Below are 20,300 nucleotides of genomic sequence, written 5' to 3' on the forward strand. Positions count from 1 at the left end.
AAAAAAAATTCCTCATCCTTAATTTAACCGAAAATGATATATCACATGCCCTAATAGGTACAGTTTTAGAGAAATGTTGCTCCAAGTGAAGCGCGGCGGCGTCGAACTTCTCCCCCTCCCCCCCCACTAAATGAGACGTGGCTCTCGAGGTCTCCCGGTCTGTATCTGCTCATGACCAGCTAAGAATCAACTGTGCCAAGTTTCAGCGCATAGTCACAAAGTGCAAGGTGTCGTGCACTAACAAACTAGCTATATTTCCTAAAACGACTATAACCTAAAAATAAGATATATTTTTTAGATGGAATCAATACTTACCTACATTATGTTAATCGTGCATATTAGTAAGTTTTTAAGTAATCACAGATGTACCTACGTGTTTTCCAGCCCCATTAATATTTGTTTAGTACTCGGAGTAATTAACAATGGAGCCGCCATTAACAGGCGTTCCCCTCTGTCGAAAAAAGGCGGCCAATGGTCAACCACATGTCAACCATATGTATGGACTGACGTTTATCTGACATGACGTACCTATACATTTGATGTGCCCCTCCCCCGCAAAAAACGGCAGACTATTTTGTACCGAAAATTTTAGACATGGCGGCTCCATTGTTAATTACTCCGAGGTTTAGTATGAAAATTGCACCTACTCAATCGTAATATTCTCCTTTTATATCGAAGTCGATTAAATAAGGTCAGGCATATTGGAACGGTGACTACCTATATATTTATTTAAGCCAATAAAACATTCCTGAATTATATTGCTGACAAATTGACGCCATCATTGTCGTCTGTAAAACTTGAGTACCCAATTTATATTCGGCTATGAATAATACGGCCCCATTGTCAATTTATCTTTATGAAATATCGGCAAAAAGTTCTTTAAGCATTGAACGTAGGTACCTATTTACTTTTTAATTTTCTTTATCATCCGAATTCAAAAAACGATCTTTGTGTACACGGTACAGGTAGGTAGGTATTTTTATATGATGCAAATTACTTATATATACGGGGGAAAAGTACGAAGATCATTAAAGTATTTTTCAAATAACTTTTTGATAATTTTCGGGTAGTTATAACATTTATTGGTTAACTAACCAAATACAAACCGCCTGGATCTGTCACTGAACGACCTGACTTTAACCTACATTATTTGATCATGTAATGTTTTCATCAACCCTCAACTGGCCATTTGAGGGTAGATTTTGTTTACTTTTATTTAAATACAATAAAGATTTACCCCCTTATTCATAAACGTTTACTAAAGTTAACAAGCCGATAATAATCGTTTGTCCCTTTCCATCATACAAATACGTCGGAAAGGGACAAATGATTATTATCGGCTTGTCAACTTTAGTAAACGTTTATGAATAAGGAGGACAGAGTATATAGACGCCGACGCTCGGGAGACACTAAGTGTGGGATGGCTCTTAGAACCTTACCAATATGTAGGCTTTGCTAATAAACTATCATCATCATCATCATCATCATCTCAGCCTATATACGTCCCACTGCTGGGCACAGGCCTCCTCTCATGCGCGAGAGGGCTTGGGCTATAGTGCCCACGCTAGCCCAATGCGGATTGGGGACTTCACATACACCTTTGAATTTCTTCGCAGATGTATGCAGGTTTCCTCACAATGTTTTCCTTCACCGAAAAGCTAGTGGTAAATATCAAATGATATTTCGTACATATTTTTCGAAAAACTCATTGGTACGAGCCAGGATTTGAACCCGCGACCTCCAGATTGAAAGTCAGACGTCATATCCACTCGGCCACCACTGCTTCTTAAACTATCATAGATACCTATATATAGAATATGGAATTATTGTATAAAAACTCACGGTGCTGCCAGTCCGCCCTGGGCTCATCATCCTCGCTGTCAGCCAGATAGTTTGTGCACACCGGCTGTGTCGGGAAGCCGGCTCTGGACAATATCGACACTTCCTCCTCTGGAAATAAAAACCATTTTTGGATACACCGAGTCATGTACATCCCTAGAACTGGAAGCGCAATTTAGCCAGAATCAAAAGTAGCAGATCAAACTAACGCGTCAAATGTAACTACCATTCTTTGATAAGCAGGTTGCTATTATCAAAAAGGGATACGATATATACGATATATTGAACAGTTAGATTATTATGTTGCAGCAAAGTCATGTAGAATTAAGGTAGGTACCGTAAAATTCAAACAAAATTCAAACCTCGATAACATTTTATTTTTATATATGAAAACTGAATGGTGTATATAATAAGTGTTCCGGACGTTTGTATTTTAGTTTTTATTTTATCTTGGGTAGTTCCATTTCATAACTTTGACGATAAAGAGGAAAGCCCACCTCACCCCGTAGTGCCTCGTATTTGGGGTGAGAGGGGTTTTCATACAAAGGTGATTTTGGAAGATTGTTGGATCGATTTTTTTTTATTATGCGTATTACTATAGCTCCATTTTAAATTGTAATACATTATTTTTGTAGCAGTAGCCTTAAAATCCCTTCTCACCCCCCTCTCAAACCTTCTCTCCCCATTCATAACCCACCTCTCCCCGCGAAACCTACTCACCCCGTTTTACGGTACCATTAGGATTGAACAAAAACAATTTTGTTCCCACTATTTTTGACATTTTTGCAGCAGTAATATTACAACCAATACTGCAGCAGTAACGCTGTGTGCAGTGCAGTCTGAATCTGAATGTTACCTTTAGCTTAGTTGGAATGTTACCTTTAGCTTAGTTGGAATGTTACCTTTAGCTTAGTTGGAATGTTACCTTTAGCTTAGTTGGAATGTTACCTTTAGCTTAGTTGGACTCTACCATCGTCATATTAGAGCGAATTAACTCCGTAACTCGAAGCGGTTTTTCGTTTCTGAAGAGTCAGTTAAGGGATTGTAATATCGCGTCAGTATAAATTTGAATATTGAGTCAAGTCAAGATTCCCAGGCACCAAATTGAAAATTGGATTACAATAATCTTGAGTAACAGATTCAGATATTAGACACTGAGTTATTTTATTATTCAGATGGACATATAAGGATAAGGTCAACAATTATAAAGCTCGTCCAAAATTGGTTGTGTTGGGCTACGCAATTTATCCTAAAACCAAAGACGAGAAATGACGTAATGGTCGTAAAAAGTCTAGCCATAGTAAGTAGGTAGCCATTATGAAAAAATAAGTTAATCGAACGAGCGAGCGAAGCGAACGAAGTTCTTACATTCGACTTGGGACACTCGGCTGGCTAGGGGCACGTCGCGGCATTTCGATGTTTTTAAGCTGAACTATCAGAGGATAGTTTGATACTCAAGAACTTAAGTAAATTTGTTCTAATTTAAATGAAATTGGGTAAACGTGTAGTTGAAGGCATTATATTTTAGTCATTAAATTATGAGCAGGCTCGATCAAGGGGTTATTGAGCTAGAAGAGCTTAGAAGGCTAAAAAGCCTTTTGTGAGGGGTCTTGCTATTCTGGTCATCTTTTTGCAAGAAAGTATGGTCGAGTTTGGTATCAAATGAAAGTGCTCGGCTTGCACTTTTATAATATCGTTTTTAAATTTACCATTTTGAAATAATTAGCAAGATAAAAACAAACATAATATAGGTATTTGACATTTGAAAGGAAATATTTCGGCTTACCACAGGATATATACAGTATCAGTTAAGGGCTCCACAGACCTTGTAATATATCCACGCGATTTTTGATCCATTGCCACCTATAGTGGGACATAAAATAGTAGAAATAAAATAAAATGGAACTCTAAAATTTCCATACTATAGTTGGTCATACAAGTTTGTCAGTAGAAAAAGGCGCGATATTCAAATTTTCTATGGGACGATAACCCTTCGCGCCTACATTTTTTAGCCGCTTTTTTCTACTGACGGAAATGGCTTGACAGACTATAAATTGTTGCCATGTGTAAGCATTTTACGTCAATAATGTGACAGCTACGGAGAAAGTGGCGCCCTCATTTATTAGCTGACTTCCAAATCTCAAAAGGAGGGTATTCGATTGTGATTTTTTTAAGTTTGTTACTCCATATCTCCGTCAGTGGGGTGCCTAGGGTTTTGGAGTAGGGCAAGCCGAAAGATATGTTTTCGTAATAACTGTCCAATCTACACGCTTCGGACTCAAATGCATTCTGCTAACGTGTCGAGGCGAGCTAATCATAGCGCACTGAGGGCATACTATTACTAGATAGAATATTACAAACATATCAGCAATTGCATACCCCCGGTGGCTTTGATAAAAGCCGTTTAATTTATTTAAGTGAATTTCATTTGTATATACAATATTAACAAATTTACACGATAATAATTTACATACAGTTGTGCTGTGCGGTTAGAACAATCTTTTTGTTAGACAAATAGCTGGAGCTTGGTTTGTCGCTTTGAACATGTTTTTCTAGAACGCCGTCATATTTTGATAGCAACGATACAAGTTCCAAAAAATTGCCCCTATTTAATGAAGTGTTTGACTCATCGTGTCCTCTAAAAGGAAGTTCTTGCTGTGCTAAATGGCACACAATATCGACTAACCTCTGAAAAACACTACGATTGTTGTCAACACGCTTGTTATGATTTGATATTTCTTATGATAATTGGCGCGACAAAGAGGCCTCGATCCTTTGTTTCCCAAAATTGATAAAAGAAATCACTGCACACATATGTTTACCGGAATTCATGTGCCTCATTATCGCTCCAGATAAATTATTTAAATCGTTATAGCCAGAAGTATTCCAAACGTTAATGTCGTTCGAAAAAAATATGCAACACCAGCAATACATCTTATTTGTATGGGAACAACCAACAATCCAATGAGTTTTGTAGACGGCCCTACAGATATTTCTCTGACGCGACTGACTTGACTGAGAAATACACAAGTCGGGTGTTGGTTTTGCCGCGGAAATTATGTCCCGTTTTTCGACAAAGGTCAAAGACTTTACCTTGTTTTGGTTGACTAAAACGTGGACGCATTTCAAACCGTCACAAGGAACCACTTCTTGATCCATTGTTAACACTTATTAAACTAAACGCCACAACAATGAACAAATCCACATTCACTATTTAATCAAATTCACTTAAACAAACTTTCGTTACTTTCGTCTCGACCACTGACTCGGCTCGACTAAACAAGTAATAATACACTTGAAGTAAACGCGAACGCGCGCTCGTGCGAACTTATGCAGCTTACTTCACTCCAAACAAAAGCCGAGCTTAAATCGCCTTATAAAATTGCTATACATACCAACAAATAGTTACATCGTTCTTTGGCGGTTTGTAGGCTAATAGTGCCCAGAGCGGGACGAAAAAGCAAGCACGGTTGCAAGCCAACGAGTGCGAGTACGAGCAGGATAGCTAGAACATCCTACGCCTGATTTCTTTCGCGCGGACGGGACGCCACGTCGCGGCAAAATTTTGCAACACGCTCGTGCCGCGGTTCGAGGCCGCTGTGGCTTGAATTTAATAATAAGGGGTTCGTTTGGCGCGCGATTTTAAAATAATCTTTATTGATCTTATCACTACGTAATTTCGGTAAGGCAATTAGTTGCCTTAGGGCAAGCCCGGCTTTTGGGCTTGTATGGGAGTCACGCCACTGATCTCCGTCATTACTGGACCGATTTTGAAATTTTTTTGATTGTATGTATATGCATACAGATTGATCCCGTTTTTGTCAAAACCCAGTTCTGATGATGGGATCCATGAGGAATCGAGGGAACTCCTCAAATCTTAAAGGCATACATAGTGATTTATGTGTTTTATCAACAAATCAAGCATATAATAGTGACATTTGATGAAGTCCTCAAATGTTAAAGGCATGCGTATAGAGATTTTTGTAGTTTCATCAGAAAATCAAGAATTTACATTAAAGACTATCGTATTTGATGAAGTGGAACTGCTGATGATGATCAGAACAGAACTCTTCAATGACTACACGTTTGGCGATTTCGAATTTCAATTTTGACGGAGCTGGCCCTGGAGCCAGACCTGACCCGGATCCGGGCTCTTATCTGAACCTAAACCCGGACCTGGACCCGGACTTGGACCTGGACTTGGACCTGGACCAAGACCTAGACCTGGACCTCGACCTGGACCTGGTCCTGGACCCGGAACTGGACCCGGACCCGGACTCGGACCTTGAACCGGAAAACCACTGATACCTAAGCTAAATAAACCACTATGATTACCTACCATAAAATGTAGGTATAAAGTATATTTTTTGGCAAACCGCAAGTTCGAAGTTCGGGGCGAACAACTAGTATTTTAGAGATGTTTTATGAGTTTTATGACCATTTATGACATTCTCGTAACATACATATGTGTGGCATGAGCAAGCGATATCACGAATTTGGTTTTTAATTTGCTATTTAAATCGCAGTCGCAGTATAAGTAGTCTTATAAGGCAGCTAAGATAGATCACGAGCTGATACCGTGCGTCCCTCTCAAGCAACTCGTAGTGCAAGCGGGACACATTGAAATAAAATGAAATCATGGATGAATGTTTCTATTCTGTTAGTATATACCTTCCAGAGACACGCACATGGTCCATATGCCGCCATTCATAGGAACCAGGAATGTCCCCCCACCTTTCCTGTGTCCTGTGTGCTCGATCTGAAACAAAACAAATGCTACTTTTAAAATAAAGTGTAAAGTATAGTATACTTACACTTACGGCCCGATTCGATCTTTAAGATAAGTACGTCAGTTAATAGATCTAAAAACGATATGGATTAGATAGGTCAGTGTCAAATGTGACGTTTCTTCAAACAAAAATATCACTTTTGAAGTTTGGACACTGACACATCTAATCCATATCGTTTCTATTCTAGATCTATTAATTGACGTATCTTAAAGTTCGAATCGGGCAGTTAGTATACCGTACCGTACCTATAATGTTTTAATTCTGCTATGCTATTTTTAAGAACGTTATACCATACCGTAGCAACGGCTACAACGTAGCGCTACGTAGCGCTACGTGGCGCTACGTCGTAGCCGATAACATAATTTTCCCGCTATGCAGCGAAAATTGTGTCGTGATTGTCGCTAAAAATCGTCCCTAGAGACTTTTAACGACTACACAGTTGTGATTACTGATTGTTAAATCGAATCAATTAGGTATTTTTCACTTTTTAAATTTGTATGTAAGACTGCTTTAACGTGAGAAATAACTATGCCTACTGATAGTCAGAGGAAGTAGAGTTAGGCCGTGAAAAGTCTGCAGCGATTTTGATAGCCCACGCAGTGCAAGTGTCATTTTAAACGTCAAACTTCTCTGAAATTATGACGTATTAATAACACTTACACTGCGTGGGCTATCAAATCCGCTGCAGACTTTTCTTGGTGCGACTATATAACACTCTATCTATGGGATTACTAAGAGCTAACATTAATTATTTGGTAAAATATGAACTTAAGGCCAATCGACACAGGTCAGAGCGCTGTAAGGCTTCGGATCAACGTAAGTGGTATAAATCACTTGACTGGCCCAGCATTCCCGTACCTAGAAGAACACAGGTGAAAGTTAGACTCAGGAAAACCAGTAGGTATAGATTATGCCAAACCAAATACCTAGACGTAAATTGAATAGTGTCATATACTAAAGAAATAGTGCCAAGCCTTCCGGTGGCCGAGGCTGGATTCGAACCGGAGCGAAAATGTAAAACTAAAGGTCTACCTTTTGGCTTGGCTTTATGAAGCTGATTTGTATTATATTAGGTCCTTACCTATGAAATTGGCGTTTTTGTTCATAGATATAAGTCTGATCCTAGTTTTTTTTTTTTACAAAAGTACATACACAATTACAATAAAACTACAATATGATTTCGCCAAACTGCTTGACAGCAATTAATTGTTATTTTTTATTGTTAAGTGTTCAGAATTAAGCCTTGAAAATAGGTCTTTTCATGTGCTGTCGGTTCGAGTATTAAAATTACTTATATTTTTCTAATGGTACCAATTTTCAAGAAATGGAGATATTGAAAACATACCTTAAAGGTGTCAAAAATTACTGGAAAATTTTTGTTTGGTTTGAATTAGCCATCAAAAAAATATCCGCAAAATTAATTGTATGGAAATTCGTGTTTCGTTGAAATTCTCCGAACAAAACGCCAATTTCATAGGTAATGACCTAATATTAAGCACGTAAAACTGTAATTTAGTCCCAATACTTAACAAGCTTCGACTATAAAATCACTGCGCAATTTTTGAACCCTTATAGGATCACTCGTGCGTCAGTCTGTCCGACCATTCCCCCCCTCCCTCCTTTATCTCCGAAACTACTGGGTCTCCAATTTTGAAAAAAAATACACAAAATAGTTCTTTACCTATAGATGACAGGAAAACCTATTAGAAATGTACAGTCAAGCGTGAGTCGGACTCCGACTGATCCGACCCCTACGGGTTTTTAAAGACATTTTATTCACGTTCCACATAAAAAATACATTTTTAAAATTGGCTAATGTACGGAACCCTTGGAACGCGAGTCCGACTCGCACTTGACCGGTTTCTTTATAAATCGTTTGAGGTGAGTGATAGATCATGTCATGTGTAAGTAATGTAAGTATGTACCTAGTGGTAAATATCAGCACCTACTCGTGAGAGTGAAAGATGGACTCGTGAAGTGATATACATTTTAAGGTTATACATATGTATCACAGATATTACTGGTTAACTCCAGACCAAAGAGAATAGATAGTTATATATGTCTTTGCTCGAGACGATAGCTCGCCTGCGTTAGGTTAGTGATAGGATTATAGGAACCTGTGGAGAAACACGGTTCGCACGTGTTTGGTCGACTTTATCCGACAACATTACCTGTGCTGTTCATAGGAACCTTAATACATTGATTTAAAGGTTGATATAGCTTCAATTGTACTGATTGATAAAATTTGTAATTCGTATGACCTTGCTAACTTCCTGGCATTTTGTTAATGTTTTAGGAAAAAACACGCTCAAAGAAAGTACTGTAGGTACTTATACTAGTACCTTGTATGGGTTATAATTTTGATGGATATATTTTTCAGAATTCGCCTAAGCCAGGGATCGGCAAACTTTTTATAAAAATCTAAGATCAATAATTATATGTAGCTTAAAGGATGACTCACGTTAGACCGGGCCGTGTCCGGGCCGGAGCTGCCGTCGCTTATATATTTTTTCATAAATTAACAGGCGATCACGTGATGGTAAAAAAACGATGCGCCGGAGGCTCCGGCACGGACACGGCCCGGTCATCCTTAAAGAGCCACAAGTGTTGTTTTCAGTGGTCTAAGAACTATCAAGTTTTATTTTATTGTGTAGCTTAAAGAGCCGCAATTGTACCTTAAAAGAGCCTCGCGAGCTGCGGTTTGCCGTGTAAGGTAACGCTGCGCCAACTTTGCAGTGTGAGAGTCCGACTTAGAGCATTTAGTAACTGGAGACATCATGGCTGTCATTATCTGTAAGTACGAAACAGTCTGCCGACGTTTGCGGGGAGGGGACGTCAAATGTATTGCTATTTCTACATGATTTGTACGTAACGTACAACTAGCCATGTCACTCCATACAACAGTTTGCACAATTGTGCAAGTTTTTCGGCAGAGGTAAGCTCTTAAATGAGACTCCAGTTATTAAACGCTCTAAGGAGTCCGACTATAAACGTCATATTTTCATAGAAATTAGAATTTGCTTGCCAACTTGGTTTGACTTTAGTTATGCCAGTCAGTTATTTATTGACGCACAGTTTAACGGGTAGGTACAATCCCTTTTGAATAAAGTTCCACTGACTTTCCTTTACTAATAGGGGCAAGAGAAGTCTGGCAACTTAAAGCACACGGGTTACGATGGAAACTTTATACGAAAATTATAGTTTTCGTCAGCCAAGTAACTTGCGTAGAAAACTAGAAGTTAGTTGTAACATTAAGTACTTGTTACGAATATTTATAATAAATGACAAAAGTTTTCCCACGAATGTCGACTTTCAAGGTGATCCTTAAATAAATAATTATGAGAAATATGCAGGTTGAACTCTATTTCATTGAACAAACTAATAGTTCTTTGAAATCCTTAGGATCAGGGAAACTATTCGCGGCTAAGCTCAGTTATATTTTACTTAAAAGGTAAAAACGTTTATATGACCAATTATCCAAAAGTAACTGTATCCAATAATAAATATAATAATGCAATAAGACTAATGGATATGACTATTGATATTTCTAACATACTTGCTTGGTGGCAGCCGCCATAATTTTTGTTGGTGCAGGTTTAACCATAAGGATTGACTAAATAAACAAGTCATTATTATGGTTGTGCCAGTGGGGAGACACTCCTGACTTCGAGCAAACTCGGCTCCGTTCGGCTTAGTATTGCTCCGAGCAATTATTAGGGGTGACACAACTTGTCGTCCCTTTGCGTGCACGACCACAGATAAGATACGCACTTGAATTTTGACAACCCTAAGTAGTCTAAAGGGATGCCATAAGTTAGAAAGGGATATCATGATTCGACCCTGAATCGCTGTCAAACTTCGGTTTTGTAGGAAGTGTCCTTTCTGTACCTACGGTAGTACTATTATTTTTTCTTAAACATTGTAGATACCTACCCGTCAAAATGTCTACATCACTGTCTACACACACTCATTATGTAACTTTTTCTGATAACCTAATGTGAAATCAGCAGCTGCGGAATTTCAGGCTGATTGCTCATTCAGGTCAAGGCCTGACACTGTATATCTACTCAACAACGTAAGAAAACAACCGCCGTGGAGTCACAACAAAATTACGACCTATTGTTTAAGGCATGTTATACCTACGTAATAGGTGGAGCCTTCGGGTAATAGCTATGCGGAACTGCAGCCCTTTGCACGCAACGATTGCTGGGGTGTGTCTTTAATCGGGACGTTCTACTTTTCTTTGACCACAAATGCGCTTAATCTCCTAAATCGCTGCGTACAATTTTTTGTACATAATCCAAAATCTATTTTGAAATTTTATTGTGTAACTAAAGGTTCCAATTTCAAAAACAAAACAATTGCTTCTGGGTCTCAGGAGGTTAAATGCATATGTTGAAATTACTTGGCGCTGCTCTTTAACCTTTTCGACGCCGTGTCAAACACAAAAGCTGTCACGCTGACGACACGTCACCGAACTGTCAAAACTGAAATTGAACTTTATGCATATGTACGTAGGTTGCTCTGTGGTCTGTGACCGATTAATCGGTCTTTGGCGTTGAACCTACGGTGCGGATAATTCGGTCATTGGCGTCCAAAAGGTTAAAGTCTTTGGACTTTTGGACAAACGCTCAGATCAAACCGAGCCAGATAGCTACCCGAACTTTTTTACATTATAATTTACTGTTTCATCGGTGTGGTTAATAAATATTACCATTCTCATTTCTACTCCTCACACCTTCATAAAGTACAGTCGATTCCAAAGATTTATAATCATAAGACTTATTTAAAGCGTAAATGTATAGTATAAAACATCCTATGACGTCGGCTGAACCGAATAAGTGGGTTACCTATACATGTCATTTTTGTGCAAACTTTTCCATCAAGCGCGCAGACTTCGCTGTTTCAAGTGTTTCAACCATTACTCTTCGTGATCGGCCATTAAGACGGAAAGATCCAGCAGCGAGAACTTTGCAACGAGGGTATCGTAGCATTTTTATGAACATAATTCCTTAAATTGCTTGGCTGTTCTGTTCTGAGTCTGATATATTTTTATATGTAGGTATCAGAATTTCAATGCGAGCAATTTATTTCGATTGCTTTTAGCGTTACCCAATCCAATTAATATTCAACCTGATAATGCGACGTGCATTGGAATGGAACTGAGGTATTTATTGATCGGCGAACAATTTTCAATCTCGATAGTCTCGATGCATCATTAGTCTGTGCGCTCGAGGAGAGAGGCTAAAATCTAAAATCCTATATTCTTGCAGCTTTAATCGGTTTTTGATATTGTATAGGTAGGTGTTGATTCTTACTTATGTGCTTGCTCATGCTCAAGCTATGTTTTGAAGAATACTTCATTAGCAGGCTTTACTTAAATCTTTGGTCCTTACATTTTACCCAAACTCAACCCAAGGTTTACCCCAGTACCTATAAAACATATATAAACAAACCCTTCCATGGTTACAAAATAATGTTTCTAATAAAGTTACTACAAAACTCTAGAACGTCTTCACCTCTAAACGGGCACATGAAAAGTACGAGCGGAGTTAACGCTCGCATTATCCCCGCTTGTACCTTCTGAATATTTTACACGTGCAATCAAATATCAGTTACTAGCGAGTAAATAGAAATACGGGGCTGTTACAAGCCTTTGATTTTTGTCAATCAATCAACGACGTGTCACCCTGCAAGCTTCAATATAGGACGGGTTTCAGTTTGAAATCCGCCTGACAAATGGATCTGGGGATAATAAATACATGTTTCAAGACTTGTAAGTCGCGATGGCTCCTTACTATAGATATACTGAATAATATCTAAAATCTAAATGTGCGATATTTGTAAACTAATTTCATTATGTTATACCTTTTTTAATTGCAGCTTTATATTTTTAACACTAATAGATAATAGACACTAAGGTTTTTTTACATTATTGCCGTTTTAAGAACAAATAATAAAATTAAAATTGTATTGCCTAAAAATAAAAAATAAAGATTTTTTTCTCAGTGTCTCCTGAACCGTGATAGGCATAGATAAACATTAAAATTTTCACAGTGTGTACCTACCTACGTTTACTGTCGTCATAATAGCAAGTTAATACAAATAAAATAGTTAACATACCTACCTGATAGTGATAGCTAATGGAGTGGATTGTACATATTATGACTAATGAGATGATGGAAACACGTACTTGTATAATTAAGTATTTTAATAAATAATATTAAGTACAAGGATGATATCTGTAATACGGTGACAGGCAGACTGCCCATCGACAAGCAATCATTCAAAAACTATACAAATTAAAAGTATAAAATAGGTCGCACGCCAGCCAGTCGCCAAGACTACCTATTTCTATTCGCTCAGCTCAGCAACAAGACAACAAACCCATTAAGTATATTATCCCAATTCCAAACCGAAAGCCTACTTCATTAATATTCCGACAGGCAAGTCTAATTTCACGAAGTATTCGCAAAGTTAGACAGTTCGTTCCTTGGGTACGTATCTACATGTAGGTCTATCTAAATTAGTGCTCGAATTTATGGTCATGGAAACCTGGGTGAACTGAAATTAGTCTGTTGTTTAAAGTACCTGAATACCTGGGAGTTCGATGTAAAGTTTATTGTTTGGAATAGTTAACATCAAACGGTACTAAAGGATTACTAAATTACGCTACTAAAGTTGTGTCTAACTAATGTACCTATAGATATAGATATAGTGGGGCCTCGCTGCAGACAGAGACCAGCCATTTCTCACCCAGAAAAAGATTATTAGGACAATGGCGAGAGTTGCCCCAGATACACCTGCCCGCCAAATTTTCATTAATTTCCACCCTGTTTATTCTCGAGGTGGCAAAGTACGTCCGAGCGAACTTGTCTTCGTTCCCCAAGAAACAGTGGAACAGCAAAAGATTCCGGGACATTCGCCAGCATGACTTGGACCAGCCCACTCATCGCCTTAGGAAGACTGGCAATTGTATACACGTAGTTGGCACTAAAATTTACAATAACATCCCATGTGACATGAACAACATTTCGGGTTTTAACTCACGATTAAAATGTTTAATGGTTGGGAAGGCCTATTACTCCCTAAATGAGTTTATTAACGAGAGCAATGAGACCTGACATTTATTTATTTTTTACTTATATAAAAATATGAACATTCCATCTTTTATTATGCAAATTGACATGTAATTTTTTTTTAGTTATTTCTATATTATCCTTAGTTCATTAAGTGAATTGTAAGGTTTACTCGGGTAATTCCGAATGTCGAAAACTGTCGGATAATTCCGAAAAGAGACTTTTATTATGATGGAATTAAGGGTGATTTTCATCTGAATTTCGGAATTATCCGACATTCGGTAATACCCGAATACACCTTATATATAAATGACAATGTATGACCATTACTGAATAAATGATATGATATGATATGATATGATATGATATATTATATTATATGTTGCGCGTTTACCTTAATAAAACTCTCCAGTAAATAAGAAAGGAAAATAACTTCAAAGTGAATAGCTCACTTGCTCCGTCACTTGCAAACAGTCCGTCCAAAATCCCTAATTTTACAAGGAAGGCAAAATAATCGGCTAAAGTAACGCACAAGCTGATTTGAATCCTGATTTCCCAGGAATGTACAAATACACAGTACTGCCCTCTTAAAGCAATTGGCGGTATCTCAAAAAAAAGCATTTTTTTATTTCATTTCATTTCATTTATTGCATAGTCATGAACATAAATTACATAATAAGATGTTACAGTTAAGTTGGCCAATTCATGACACCCTGTTAGGGCACACAACATTTAACTTACTAGCTAATACCTATTAAACATTTCATTATAATATATTTACCGTATAATTAGCGTGTATAAGAAAAACAATAGTCTAATAATAGTAACATTGTAAAAGTCAACAAAAGATAAATTAAATAACATTCCATACATTAAGTTTTTAGCAATAGTCAAAGTAATATAAAATCATTTCATGCAATAATTTAAAATTCAATGTCACAATAAATAATTATAAAATAAGAATTATAAATGCTATACTTGTTTATATAAAGCAATGATGTCAAATATTAATAATCGAATTTAAGCTGTCGTGAGTCATACTAACACTAAGCGATACAATACCACTAATAATGTCAATTCTTATATAATAATAATAATGTCAATTTATTTATAATAATAATTATGTCAATTCATTTATAATAATACTTCATTTAATCATTCCATTACATTGAGACAAAGTTATTGGTTTTAGTAAAATTAATAATTCTCAGTCGTTATCACTATTGTCAGATGCCATAAATTCTTGATAAGAATAAAATGATTTATCAATTAACCACGATTTCAGTTTATTTCGAAACATATTATAAGTTCCAACGTCTTTAATAGAATCTGGGATTTTATTATATATTTTTATCGACTGGTAATGGGGCCCGTTTTTATACATAGTTAATTTAGGTTCAGGGAGAACTAGTTGTCTATTTCGACGCGCGCTTTTAACATACTGGAAGTTGGATATGTGTTTTCTTACAAATAGTCCAACCTCCAGTATGTAAATACATGGTAAGGTTAGAAGCTTTAGGTTAATAAAGTGTGGTCGGCAGCTTTCTGGTTGTCGGATGTTAGCTATAACGCGTACGCATTTTTTTTGTGCTATAAATAGATCTTCGACGTCTGTGCTATTCCCCCATAAGACTACCCCATACCGCAACCATGCATAGGCATATGCGTAATATGCCGAAAGTGCACATTCTACGTTTGTGTTCCTTTTTAATACACTTAACGCAAACAAAAAACGTGATAATTTGTTCCTGACCTCTTCAATATGCGTTTTCCAATTTAAACTCGTGTCAATGTTTAATCCTAATAGTTTGAATGAGCTAACCTCTTCGATACCAAGTTCTTTTGACGTTGCCGATAAATCTAAATCGTCTTTTTGGTACGGGTGAAATTGAATTAATTTGGTTTTGCTCATATTAAGTTCCAAACTGTGTTCATTTAACCAATTCGTAATTTCTGTTAAGGTATCGTTGATATCGCTCTGAAAGTTATGGTTATTAGGACTTCTAAACAAGAGGGACACATCATCTGCGAACATGATGCAAGTATGTTTTGTAATTTTGGGCAAATCATTAATATAAACTAAAAATAGGATACATCCCAAAACTGACCCCTGAGGTATTGAACAATTGGTTATTAGGGTGTCTGATTGTATGTTTGAGACTTCACCTGTTTTTTTGTCGTGATGTTGGATTTGTACGCATTGCGCCCTGTCTTTTAAGTAGGATTGTAACCATTTGTGTGCACCGCCTCGAATACCTATTCCATAAAGTTTATTTAATAGGATATAATGTGAAATTTTGTCGTATGCTTTCGTCATATCTAACATCAAACCGATAGCGTAATGTTTATCTCGTATACAATTAAGAATTTCATTGACATATTTATATACTGTGAGCGTGGTGCAGTGTTGCTTGCGAAAACCATTCTGATTTACATCTAATAGGTGAAATTTTTCTAAAAACTTGTAAATGCGATTTGCCATTGTTTTTTCGAAAACTTTGGATATTACAGGTAGTAAGGCTATGGGTCGATATTGGTTTGAATTTTGCGGGTCACATTTATTTTTAAGAATAGGTTTTATTATTGTAAATTTTAATTTATCTGGAAAAGTTGATTGCGTATAGGACTGGTTAATTAATTTAGTAATTATAGGCGTAAGTTCTGCACTACAGTTTTTTAGCAAAGCTGTGGGTATTTCGTCTATGCCGGCACTATATTTGTTTGGGAGTTTCCTTATTATTGAATGTACTTCGTTATCAGTTACGGGGCTAAGGTACATCGAGTTTATGGCAGGTTGCATAACCGGCCGGCCAGTTGGTCGGTTGCTCTGCGTGCAAGATGATGCACCCACGGTCGAAAAATAATCATTAAATAGATTTGATACTAGTCGAGGACATTTTACAGTGGAATTGTGGTGTTTTAGTGTAATGTTAGACGAACGATTTGTGGTTTTTGAACCGATTATGTTGTTTATCATACTCCACATACTTTTAGTTTTATTACTTGAACTTAGAATTTCACGGGCATAGTTGAGTTTTTTTGAGTTAGTTATACCATCGTCTACCTTAAAACATTCTGCATAAGGTGTACGAAACAAAAAAGTCGTATTTTATCTATAACATGACTAAAAACCGCAAAGAATATTTTGCATATCTCAATTTTCCCACAGTTTTCGAAGCCATTTAGCAGTAGTCTAATATTCGGTTCAAAGATCTTTATTTCTCAAAAGAATTTTTACAATTCACTCATATGAGAAACTTACATAACTTAAAACTAAATATTTACAATATTTACAAAGTGAGCGCTAAAACAAAACATTACATTTACATTTTGTGCCGCTATACAATTATACACAACGCGGGTAGATCCAAACATGCTACTTGGCGTAAGCGCGGTGCGCGAGCGCACTTGGAAACAGCAACAATACACGGATATAAAGTAAACCGTGATGTCCTACATCCAAGTACGCTCACTACACACAATAATACATAACAATTTTTAGGTATAAATATTAGTTTTGTTTAAGGTGGTATGCGTAGCTGATATTATTAGTTAAGTAATTTAATTTTTTTTTTGTATAAGTATATTTTATTTTAAATTCCTTTTTTTTTTCTTTTAAATATAATTTATTTAAATTTTATTTTAATTAATTTTTTTTTAAATGTTTTATCGTATACACTGTTTGTTATTTATTTTATAGTGATTTATTTTATTATAAAAAATTCGATGTTATAAGACATGCGCAGGCAACATATTAATAACGTTAATAATGTTAACTTTTATGTAACTTGTGATCATATTCATATAATTAAATTTTATTAGAACGTAGAAAGCACAAATATTATTTTACATTGGCATAAAATAATATGTATTTTCTTTTATTATAATTAATTGATATTTTATAAATGCATACATGTTGTGTGTGTATGTATATAATTATTATTATTATTTATTTAATGTGTTACTGTAGTGAGTTATTTTATTTCTATATTATTCAAAACATGCTGTCTTAGTTTATGTTTGAAACTAATGAAAGACTTAGTTTCTTTTATTGCCTTTGGTAATTTGTTATAGATTCGGGCACCTTCATTTAAGATAGATTTTTTGCCATAATTTGTTCTCGATGGACGTAGTAACAAATCATTCGCGTTGCGTAGTTTAATTTTTTGTACCTCTTGTTTCTTTTTAAAACTTATTTGTGTTGTGATATTTTTTTTAAGTATTTTCCGGATAAGGATACACGTGTAATAAAAATATGTTTGTTTAATAGATAAAATTTTTGTCTCTTTATATATGATCTTGGTTTCAGTTAAGTAGTCATAATTGAAAAGTACTTTTATAAGCTTATTCTGAGCTATCTGCAGGATTTCCAGGATCGTCTTTGCAGCTGTACCCCATATTTCTATGAGATAATCTATATGCGGTTTGACGAGTGAATTATATATTAGATAACGTACATTGATTGGAAGGCTACGGGCAAAACTTCGAAGGGCTCCTGTCAGTGAAGATAATTTTGATTTAATCTTCTCAATATGCGATCTCCAACTAAGGCTGCAGTCCAATGTAAGCCCGAGATATTTCTCCCTGTCAACCTTTTGGATTTTATTCTGATTTATATGTAGAGCTTCAAAATTAGGAATATTTTTATTTTTTGGCGCAAATATAATGTAATTCGTTTTTTTTACGTTAATAGTGAGAAGGTTGGATTGGAACCACATATTGAGCAAGTTTAAATCATTCTGTGCTTGGGAAATCACACTGTGAATTGAGTTTCCAAAGTAGAAGAGGCAAGTGTCATCCGCATATAGAGTTATCTGCCCTTTGAGTCCCAGTTCACTTATATTATTTATATAAATAAGAAATAATAAGGGCCCTAAAATAGAGCCCTGCGGAACGCCGCATGTGATAGTCCTGGGATCACTTTGGTGGTTAGCTATTTTGACAACTTGAGTACGGTTTGAGATATATGATTTAAAGATGTTTAAAGCCGCTCCTTTAATGCCTACGTCAGCAATTTTTTGGATAAGTAAGTTATGACTAACCGTATCAAATGCTTTTTGTAGATCTATGAAAATGCCGAGTGCAATATGTTTTTTATCTAAATTTATTTTAATTTCTGTTACAAGATCAATTGTTGCCGAGAGTGTATTAGACTTAGGCCTGAAACCGTATTGTTTATCGTATAGATAATTTATTGCCGTAAGGTGTTCTGCAAGACGGTTGTATAGCACTTTCTCAAAAATTTTTGATATTACAGGGAGAACCGAAATTGGGCGATAGTTGTTAGGGTCACATTTTTTACCTGTTTTGTGAATAGGACTCACTTTAGCTATTTTAAGACTATCCGGAAAATAACCTGTTTCGAGACACTTATTTATACATTTGGTTAATTCTACAAGTATTAGGTTTTTTACACACTTTAAGGATTTTGTTGTCATTTCATCTATACCCGCGCTAGTGTTCTGTTTTAAGTGATTAATGATTTGATTGACTTCTTCTTTAGTAGCTGGCTTTAAAATTGAAAGTTCTGTGTCTGCAGTGACTTTACTACTAGTGAAGGTTGTAATATTATGAGGCGACTTAGGTATTGCATTAGCTAAGGTTGAGCCAATAGTTGAGAAAAAAATATTAAATATTTCACACATTTTTTTAACGTCAGTTGTGCTTCCTGTTGAATCTTCTAGTTTTGCTGGAACTGGATTGGTACTTATTTTATCTGCAGACAAGTTGTTTATTAACTTCCACATTTTCACTGGCTTATTCTTACATGTCGAGAATTCTTTGTAGTAATAGCGATGTTTTGTATCTTGAATAAGTTTAGTTACCGAGTTTCTGCTATGTATAAAGTCTTGTTTGATTATTTCGTCCTCAGGGTTACGCTTCAGCCGCTTCCATAATAGGTTCCTTTTGTTAATTTCATCTATAATTCCCTTATGAATCCAATTTTGCTTTGGAGGGTTCATTATTTTGGTTTTTTGGATACAGTTTTTGCGAATGGCGGACATAAGCCTTTCTTCTAGTATGTAATAGTTATCATTTTTATTCGCTTGGTCCGTTTGTTCTAGAGTTTCAAGTAATTGTTTATAGTTTGTAGCTTTATAGGTTACTATTTCTTTCGGATGTACCTTATATTTCTCTATTTCAAAATATATTTGTTTGTGGTCTGAGATGGTAGATTCTATAATTGTAAGGTGGAAATTGTTTTCTTTTAGATTAGTACATACGTGATCCAATATTGTTTTAGTTGTGGTAGTTTCGCGGGTGCAGTAGTTTTCATCTATATTATTGTGTATTGTATAGTTGTTTTCTTCCATAATTTTTGTGTAACTTTTTATATATTTTTCATTACTCAGCAGGTTAAGGTTGAAGTCGCCGAATATTAGAGCTCTTTTACGTCGTTGAAGCTGTGTTGAGTAGATGTCTAAGAAAGTGTCGACATTTTCTCGGTTCGTTCTATATATTGCACCCACATCCACAGAAAACTTACTCAAGTGAATCCATAGGTAATGATTGTCATTACTACAGAGCTCTTCAATCAGATGATGTTTAAGATTATTGTGTGCAAATATTGAAACGCCGCCTCCCCTAGCAT

General features: G+C 36.2%; 1 protein-coding gene across 1 annotated transcript in view; it reads right to left on the minus strand.

Annotated features, from left to right (window-relative positions):
* LOC134791745 (uncharacterized) overlaps positions 1–20,300 on the minus strand; it is a 131,782-nt gene that overhangs the window by 12,069 nt on the left and 99,413 nt on the right. Inside the window, exons 5-6 of the mRNA XM_063762887.1 lie at positions 6,511–6,598; positions 1,843–1,950 (exon numbers count right to left, since the gene is read on the minus strand). Of these exons, the coding sequence (XP_063618957.1) occupies positions 1,843–1,950; positions 6,511–6,598 (196 nt within the window). The remainder of the gene's footprint in view (positions 1–1,842; positions 1,951–6,510; positions 6,599–20,300) is intronic.

This window comes from Cydia splendana, chromosome 6 (assembly GCF_910591565.1).
Source record: "Cydia splendana chromosome 6, ilCydSple1.2, whole genome shotgun sequence".
Taxonomy (NCBI): Eukaryota; Metazoa; Arthropoda; class Insecta; order Lepidoptera; family Tortricidae; genus Cydia; species Cydia splendana.